This window comes from Mesoplodon bidens (assembly GCF_964165515.1).
Source record: "Mesoplodon bidens genome assembly, chromosome: 18".
Lineage (NCBI taxonomy): Eukaryota > Metazoa > Chordata > Mammalia > Artiodactyla > Ziphiidae > Mesoplodon > Mesoplodon bidens.
Genome location: NC_138175.1, coordinates 51551144 through 51560182, shown reverse-complemented (window position 1 = coordinate 51560182; position 9039 = coordinate 51551144). Strand labels below are relative to the sequence as shown.

Sequence of the window (9039 nt, the reverse complement as noted above, 5' to 3'; positions counted from 1 at the left end):
TTGGGTCTTCGTTGCTGCGCGTGGGCCTTCTCTAGTTTCAGTGAGCGGGGGCTACTCTTTGTTGCGCTGCATGGGCTTCTCACTGCGGTGGCTTCTCTTGTGGAGCACGGGCTCTAGGCACGCGGGCTCAGTAGTTGTGGCTCACGGGCTCAGTAGTTGTGGTGAACAGGCTTAGCTGCTCCGCAGCATGTGGGATCTTCCTGGACCAGGGCTCGAACCCATGTCCCCTGCATTGGCAGGCGGATTCCTAACCATTGTGCCACTGGGGAAGCCCCAAACAACTATTGAAGTGCCCCGGGTCAACCCAGCCCTGTGCTGGGAACACAGTGTCGACCCAGTGGCCCCAGATCTGCTTTCCAGGGGCTCACACTCTACAGGAGAGACAGACACATTCCCTAGGCAATGACAACCCAGATAGGGGCGCCCAGAGGACTGACAGAGCTCCTGAGCTGGCTCACAAATGGTCAAAAACAGAGTGGTAGGGCATTCCAAGCAGAGGAAACAGGGCATTCAAAGACCCAAGGGCAAGAGAGAGTGTGTTGTGTTGGGGTAGATTCTCAAACCTCATTTTTGGGACATGGTGTGAGGAGTCAGTGGTGAGAAATGAGGCTGGAAAGAGAGGTTGGCAGGAACAGATTACCCAGGGCTGAACTTTGTCCTGAGAGCCCTAGGGAGGCCACAGATGGGCTTTGAACAGGGCAGGGTCCTGATCATTATCATGCTTTAGAAAGACCTCTCTAGATGCCAAGTGGAGGGCAGATAGAGCGGTGAGACAGGAGTCTGGGAGAGCAGAGACAAGGCTGATACAGGGAGGGCCCAAGCAGGAGAGGAGGAGTTTAGAGCAGGGCTGCGCAGAGGAATGGATTGGAACGGAGGAATTCAGGTGACAGAATGCAAAAGACTTGGGGACTGGAATCAGGGAGTGAAGGGAAATGGCAGAAGTCTAGGGAGACACTGAGTTCTGCAGCCTGGTGACTGGAGGGGATGTCAGTGCCAGCCCTAAAATGGGGACACAGGAGAGGAGCAGGATTTGGAGTAAGATGTCAGTTTCATTGAAGGACTTGTTGAGTGTGAGATGCTTCTGGGACATTCCGGTGAGAAATCTGGGAGGCGATTGAATAAGTGGGTCTAGGAAGATCTGTGATGGGGGCAGGGTGGTGTCAGAAGAAGTGAGGGGCACTGGCTATCAGAGGGCTGATGGGATCAGGAAGAGATTTTGGGTTACTAGTGGATTATTGGGACACTGGGGACATTGCAGGGATCAATAAAATTTTGGTGGGTGTCGGAGGACCAAGTGAGATTATTGAAGATTGTGGAGTTATGGAGATACATAGGAGGTTGGTGGGAAATGTGGAGATGTTTGGTGTTAGTATTAATCAGTAGTGGGTTAGATGAAGTCCTTGGAGTTTTATGGAGGCAATGGAGATCAGTGGGATTTGCGGGATCATCAAAGGTGGGGAGGAATGGTTGGAGATGCTGTGGCCTGTCAGGGACTTTAAGATGTAAGTGGGAAACACCGGAGGGTGTATGTTGGGAGTCTTCGGGAGACTCCAGGGTCACCTGGAGTCATCTGTGACATCATGGGAAGGACAAGGTTTGGATGAGGCCTTCTCTTGAGGGTACTCCCGTTGCTAGGCAAACGGTTCCCAGAGCGCCGTTGCTAGGGACCTGTGCTCTTTTGGTGGCCGCGCCCCTTTCCCTACGGGCCCCGCCCCCACAGCCAACCACGTCGGCCACAGGCACGAAGGCCGCGCCCACCTTGTAGCCCCGCCTTCAGTCCAGAACCGTTACCGGAGCGACGGCTGGAGCTCGTCCCGCCTCCCTACCCTGTTGCCAATCGAAGAGGCGTTGCCCGGGCGACGACACCACCTCTTCCGGTGCGGATCCCCGGCTTCCGGCAGGGGGCCTGGCGGCAGGCGGCTGTCCGGCACTAGCGGGGCCCTGGGCTGGGGTGGGGGTCGCCCAAGATGGCGGCGGGCGGCGCGGAGGGCGGCTCGGGCCCCGGCGCTGCCATGGGAGATTGTGCGGAGATCAAGTCGCAGTTCCGCACCCGCGAGGGCTTCTACAAGCTGCTCCCCGGCGACGGCGCCGCTCGCAGGTCGGGTCCGGCTTCCTCCCAGACCCCGGCGCCGCCCCAGCCGCCGCAGCAGCCCCTGCCCGGCCCTGCCTCCACCTCCGGCCCCGGTGCTGCGGGCGCCGCGCCGTCCCCTCCGCCCGCAGGCCCAGGGCCCGGGCCCGCGCTGCCTGCGGTGCGCCTCAGCCTCGTGCGCCTCGGGGAGCCCGACGGCGCCGGTGCCGGGGAGCCTCCCGCCACGCCCGCAGGGCTGGGCGCTGGGGGAGACCGCGTCTGCTTCAACTTGGGCCGCGAGCTCTATTTCTACCCGGGCTGCTGTCGCCGCGGGAGCCAACGGGTGAGCGGCCCGCATCGTGGGGCCCTGGGTGCTGGCTGAGAGGATGGGGATCCTTGAGGTGATTCACAAGTGACAGGAGAGTCCCTGAATGCTAGGGGGCCCTGAGATAGGCATCCTACATGTGACGGACATCTTAAGGGGAAAGGATTCTTGGAGGTAATACGGGATTCTAAAAGGTGATGGGAGGCTCCCTGGGTGCTGGCCATCCTGGAGGTGATGGGAAACCTCGAGATCATGTGAGATCCCGAGGTTATGCGAGGGGGTGCTGGGATGGTGACTATTCTGGAGGTGATGGGGAATCCGAGATGGTATGGGGTGCTCCAAGGTGCTGGCTGGCAGGCATTTTGCAGGTGATGGGGAATGCAGGCTCCGAAGTGATGGAGAGCCCAGGGGTATTGCTGTCTGGGGGTGTTGGGGGGACTTGGGGAGCCCAGAGGTGAGGAGGATTCTGGAAGTGATGGGGGCTTAGAGGTAATAGGGATCCTGAAGGTGAATGGGATCCTAGAGAAACTTGGGGTTCTGGAGGTAATGAGGGTGCTGGAGGAAATGAGAATCTCGGAGCTGATGGGAGATCTGGAGATAATGAGATCCCAGAGGGAACATCCTCAGGTGTGATGGGTGTCTCTAAAGTGATGTCAGTCCCAGAGGACATGAGACCCTTGGAGTTTATGGTGGTCCCCAGAAGTGATGGGGATCCTGAGAGCCCAGCGATGATGAAGGCACCTAAAATTTGGGGGCCCATGAGGTTTAATGGGTCCCTGAACTGTGATGGGGATGTTGAGATTTAAGGACTCCAAAGTGAGGAGAATCCTGGGACATTGGACTTTAGAATTCTGGGGATTGGGTGATCCTGAGTTTTGAGGGTCTTGGAATATAGTGGTGCTAAGACCCAGGGGAGTTGCTGAAATTATAGAAAGGAATTGGAGCTCAGGGACTACAGGGGCCCTGAAACTGACACTGTGGCCAAGGGTGTCCCAGAAGTTGGGGGTGTCCAACTTTGGGGAGGACGCACTGTGGTCTCATGTGGTGGCAGGGGGCGAAGCTTCCTGCCTGGTTTTTTCCTCTGTTTGTGATTTGGGTCCTCCTTCCTGTCTGTGGTTGCCCCTTCCCTCCCCTCTCACCCCTCCACCTACCCACTCCCCTCAGGGATTTAACCCTGCTTCCTCTTTGTGGTTTTCCCCCAACCTCAACACCCTCTTCCTTCCTCTCAGTGGTAGAAGCCATTAACTCGTTTTCTCCCACCACCCAAGTCCATTGACCTCAACAAGCCAATTGACAAGCGGATCTATAAGGGCACCCAGCCCACTTGCCACGACTTCAACCAGTTCACTGCTGCCACAGAGACCATCTCCCTGCTGGTGGGATTCTCAGCCGGTCAAGTGCAGTACCTAGATCTCATCAAGAAGGACACCAGCAAGCTATTCAATGAGGAGGTGATTGTGGGCCCCCAGGGCCCAGAACTGCTCCTGTTCCCACCCACCCATACACTGTTTGCCATGAGACTGCAGCTGCCTGGGAAGCAGTGTAGGCCTGAGGGGGCAGGATGAGGGAGAGATGGGGGCTGGACTGACAGACGTGGAGGATGGGGTGACAACAGCTGCTGTGATGATGGCTAATAATGATGGTTGCACCTCCTGTGCCCAGGCCCTATGCTGCGTTAGCCCTGTGCTGAACACATGACTCCTGGAGTTTTCAGCAACCAATGGGTTAGGATTGTGATACCCATTTCGCAGATTAGAGAACTGAAGCTACTTACTGGTCAGGATTTGTTGGAAGCCACAGCCCTTGCTTTTCAAATTCTGGGCCCTGTGGGCTTTGGATTCAAATCTTTGCTGCACCATCTACTCACTGTGTGGCTTTGGGAAGGTGACTATTCCTCCCTTAGCCTCAGTTTTTCTCCTCTGCAAAATGGGATTCCCATCCCTACCTCATGGGACTGTTGTAAAATCATACATGGAGGTTGCTCAGTCCTGGGTGGACCTGCAGAAGGGGAAATGCCAGTGAAAGACCTTATCTGTGTCCAGAACTACTCTTGTCCTCTATCTCTTTCTCTCTGTTCTGAGAAGGTATTTCAAATGTACAGAGTGCATGAATGGCAGGGGGGAGTGAGTGGAACACGGAATGGATTAAAGTGGACTAGGTCATCCATTCACAAAATATTCGTTGAGCATTCGTTCTTTGCCAGTCATTGTTCTAAGCACTGGGGATACTACATCTCGGTGAACAAAACAGAGGGCCCTGCCTTTGTGGAGCTTATATCTAGCTGGAGGAGACAGATAGTTATCAAATCACTAAGTAGGCTGTGTGTCAGAGTGTCGTGGAGAAAAATCCAGCAGGGAAGGCGAATGGGGAGTGCTCGGTGAGGTTAGGAGAGGTCTCACTGGAAGGTGACACGGAAATAAAGTCCTAAAGGAGGCAAGACAAATTATTGGAGAAAAGGACATTCTGAGTAGAGGGAACAGCTAGGACAAATGCCGGAAGCAGGACAGCAAAAAGGCTGTGTGGCCAGAGCAGTGTTGGGGGGAGGGTAGTAGATGAGCTCCGAGAAACAACTCGGAGGGGCCAGGAGATGTAGGGTCTGGCAGGTCATGGAAAAGACCTTGGCTTTTAGAACCTCTCGCCACTGGGGTTCATCCGAGCCACAGAACACAGAAACAATTTAATTTAATTTCTAAATTCTCCAGAGAATGGAGGATGGGAAGCAACTTGGGTACCTGGGAAAGAAGTTAATTTGTTACACAGTGGATGCCAAAGGGCTTTAGAGCTTGGCTCTCCCCGGAGTCCTGCTTGAGAAAGGCTGCCGTGGTGTTCAGAATGGGAGAGACAGTGCCGGGTGCTGACTTAGGTTTTAATAGCATCTCTTTGGCAACTGTGCAGAGAAGAGACCCAGGTGGTGGAGGCCAGTCAGTTAGGCCGTTGCAGGCCTGACGGCAGCTGAGACCAGGGTGGTTGGAGTTGGGGGTGGTGAGAAGGGATCAGGTTCTGGGCACATTTTGCAGATCAAGCCCACAGGATTTCTTGCAGGTTTGGAGGTGAGTTGTGAGGACAAAAAGGAGCAAAGATGCACGGCTGACAGGATGGGGTTGTCATTCAGGTGCCCAGGAACTACTTTCCAGGTGCCTCCTGCGGGCACAGCTCCGTGCTCTGGGGCTAGAACAATGAACTAAATAAACAAAGATACCTTCCTTGGGGGAGCTGATACTCCGTGACTCAGTATCTTGCCTTAAGCATGACATGGTAAAGATGGCGGAGGGGGTTAGACAGGAGAGTTCTCTGGAGGGCAGCACTGCCCTCCTGCCGAACAAGGGACATTGAGGCTCCACGGAGCTCCCCTCACGCAGCCCTTCTCCCCCTGCTTTCCCCTAACCTGGTGTCTGTCCGTTTCCCTCAGTCCCTCCTCTGCGAGGAGGCCCGGGCCACTTATGATGACCTTCTCCGGGGAACCAGGCTGGGGAGGAGGTGGGCCACTGGAGGATGGCCTTCTCCCAACCCCCGCTCTCTCCCCTGGCAGCGGCTTATCGACAAGACCAAGGTGACATATCTGAAGTGGCTGCCTGAGTCAGAGAGCCTGTTCCTGGCATCACACGCCAGTGGCCACCTGTACCTGTACAACGTCAGCCACCCGTGCGCCTCGGCCCCGCCGCAGTACAGCCTGCTGAAGCAGGGCGAGGGCTTCGCCGTCTACGCCGCCAAGAGCAAGGCGCCCCGCAACCCGCTGGCCAAGTGGGCGGTGGGCGAGGGGCCCCTCAACGAGTTCGCCTTCTCGCCCGACGGCCGGCACCTGGCCTGCGTCAGCCAGGACGGCTGCCTGCGCGTCTTCCACTTCGACTCCATGCTGCTGCGGGGGCTCATGAAGAGCTACTTTGGGGGCCTGCTCTGTGTGTGCTGGAGCCCCGACGGGCGCTACGTCGTGACGGGTGGTGAAGATGACCTGGTCACTGTGTGGTCCTTCGCCGAGGGCCGCGTGGTGGCCCGAGGCCACGGCCACAAGTCCTGGGTCAACGCCGTGGCCTTCGACCCCTACACCACGAGGGCCGAGGAGGCGGCGGCTGCCGGTGGCGACGGGGAGCGGAGTGGCGAGGAGGAGGAGGAGCCGGAGGCCGCGGGCACGGGCTCGGGCGGGGGCGCTCCCCTCTCCCCGCTGCCCAAGGCCGGCTCCATCACCTACCGCTTCGGCTCGGCCGGCCAGGACACGCAGTTCTGCCTGTGGGACCTCACCGAAGACGTGCTCTACCCTCACCCTCCCCTGGCCCGCACCCGCACCCTCCCCGGCACGCCTGGCACCACGCCGCCTGCCACCGGCAGCTCGCGAGGTGGTGAGCCAGGCCCCGGGCCCCTGCCCCGCTCGCTGTCCCGGTCCAACAGCCTCCCACACCCAGCGGGCAGCGGCAAAGTGGGCGGCCCGGGTGCGGCGGCGGAGCCGGGGACGCCCTTCAGCATCGGCCGCTTTGCCACGCTCACGCTGCAGGAGCGGCGGGACCGGGGGGCCGAGAAAGAGCACAAGCGCTACCACAGCCTGGGCAACATCAGCCGGGGTGGCAGTGGGGGCGGGGGCGGCGGGGACAAGCCCAGCGGCCCCGCCCCCCGAAGCCGGCTGGACCCCGCCAAGGTGCTGGGCACCGCGCTGTGCCCGCGCATCCACGAGGTGCCGCTGCTCGAGCCGCTTGTGTGCAAGAAGATCGCCCAGGAGCGGCTCACGGTCCTCCTCTTCCTGGAGGACTGCATCATCACCGCCTGCCAGGAGGGCCTCATCTGCACCTGGGCCCGGCCGGGCAAGGTGGTGAGTCACCCCACACCAGCCCACCTGGGACCCAGGCAGAGGCGGGCATTGGCAGAGAGGTTTGGTAGCATCACAGCCTCGAGCTGTGTGGGATGAGGGGAAGCCATGGAAATCTGTGTCCCAGAACAAGCCTTCTCAGATCTTGGAGTGACTTCTAGAACGCTTGACAAGCAACGGTAAGCAGAGAGAGGGTCAGGCATAAGAGACATCTGGGTGTGGTGGAGAACATGGCCAGTTATCAGAGGGGCAGCCGGTGGGCCCAGCATGGCTAGGTCTTACGGAATGGTGAAATTTTATTAATACTGCAGCTCGAGCTCTATGGGCAAGGTTGAGCCTGTGCACCCAGCTTCCAGCCTGAGTGTCAGACTCTTGGGATCCGAGCCCACTGCTGGAGGCGTGGGCTGTGGAATCCCAGGCTCAGGGTCCAGTCCAGCACTTCTGCTCCCTGTGTGACCTCGAGCAAGTCACTGCCTCTTTATGACCTTCCTCACCTCTTAGGACAGGGAAGCTTGAAGATGGGTAGGCCATGGGGTTCAGAAAGGTGCTAGTAAGGTGAAGTGCGGGCCTGGTGCCTTATAACTTGGGACCTGTGTTCTCAGATGTCTCCTAAGGGTTTGGGCTCTGGGTCCCAGGATGCCAGATCTGAGGGCTGTGCCTGGTTCCCTGGAAGAGCAGTTTTGGAATTGTAGGGTCCTGAATCCCTAGAACTTAAAGTACAGTCTCAGAGGCAGGGGCATTGGGATTTGGGGAATCTGGTAAGTCCTGAAAGAGATCCCTCTATCTCCCTAGTTCACAGACGAGGAGACCGAGACCCAGACAGGGGAAGGAAGTTGGCCCAGGTCACCCAGCAAGTCAGTGGTAGAGGTAGGACTGTCCCTAAGTTCGTTCTTCCCTCCCAGAATCTTAGAACCCCCTCCGCAGTCAGAAGGGGACCCCAGTTTCCCCCTCTCCTCCCTACCTCCACCCCTACCCCATCCTCTTTGCTCAGGATCACCTGAGGACTTTAATTATTGTATAAACGTGCCACCTGCTGGGACAGGGAAGCTAGCCGAGATGTAAGTTCCTGAGCCTAGAGCAGCGGCCTCTGTCTGGGTGGTCTGGGGTGGATTGAAGGGCAAGGCCAGGGTGGCAGCAGCCTGGGGGACTCCAGGCTGGCTTCCCCCCCACCCCCCACCCCGTGGGACTGGTGAGAGCCCCAGGCGGTCTCTAACCCCCTCCTGTCTCCGCTCTCATCTTCCCCAGGGCATCTCCTCCCAACCAGGCAACTCCCCGAGCGGCACAGTGGTGTGAAGCCATGGATGTCGGGGTCCCCCACCCCATGCCCCCAGCTCCTAGCATAACCGTCCCCGCTGACCTCATGGATCAACGTATTAACAAGACTAACCATGACGGAAGGACTGCTCCGGTCCCTCTCCCTGCACAAATTTGGGGCAGAGGGTCCCTCAGACTGGCCCAGACACTGGGGGGATGTAGTGGCCCGTGTGGCCTCAGCCTTGTCCCCACCCACTGCCAAGTACAATGACCCCTTCCTCTGAAACATCAGTGTTAGCCTCATCCCTGTCCCCAGCATGTGACTGGTCACTCCTGGGGGAGAAACTCCCCACCCACAAGAGCCCCAGCTCTGCAGTGCGCCTCTTGGTCCTGTGTGCAGGGCAGGGGGTGGCCCACCCCTCCCCTGGCCCCCGCCCTGCCCTTGCTGTTACTTGTGCTTTTGAAGAATGTTAAATTATGGAAGCCCCTGGGGTCCTCGCTGTCCCCCAGGACCTCTTATTTATACTAAAGTTCCCTGTTTTCACAGCGTCTCTGTTCCCTTCCGCGGAGGTATGGAGGAAGTGTGTGGGTGCTTTC

General features: G+C 58.3%; 1 protein-coding gene across 2 annotated transcripts; it reads left to right on the top strand.

Moving 5' to 3' along the window:
- Positions 1 to 1872: 1872 nt before the first annotated feature.
- DMWD (DM1 locus, WD repeat containing) lies at positions 1873 to 8986 on the top strand. 2 transcript variants are annotated; one of them, XM_081216766.1, is made up of 5 exons: positions 1873 to 2411; positions 3662 to 3844; positions 5923 to 7191; positions 7981 to 8055; positions 8434 to 8986. In XM_081216766.1, exons 1-5 carry the CDS (start codon positions 1968 to 1970, stop codon positions 8479 to 8481), a joined length of 2019 nt encoding a protein of 672 aa, XP_081072892.1. In that variant the 5' UTR covers positions 1873 to 1967; the 3' UTR covers positions 8482 to 8986. The 2 variants fall into 2 exon arrangements, with proteins under 2 accessions (XP_081072892.1, XP_081072893.1); XM_081216767.1 differs by lacking the exon at positions 7981 to 8055 and having other exon boundaries at positions 1874 to 2411.
- The last annotated feature ends 53 nt before the right edge of the window (positions 8987 to 9039 follow it).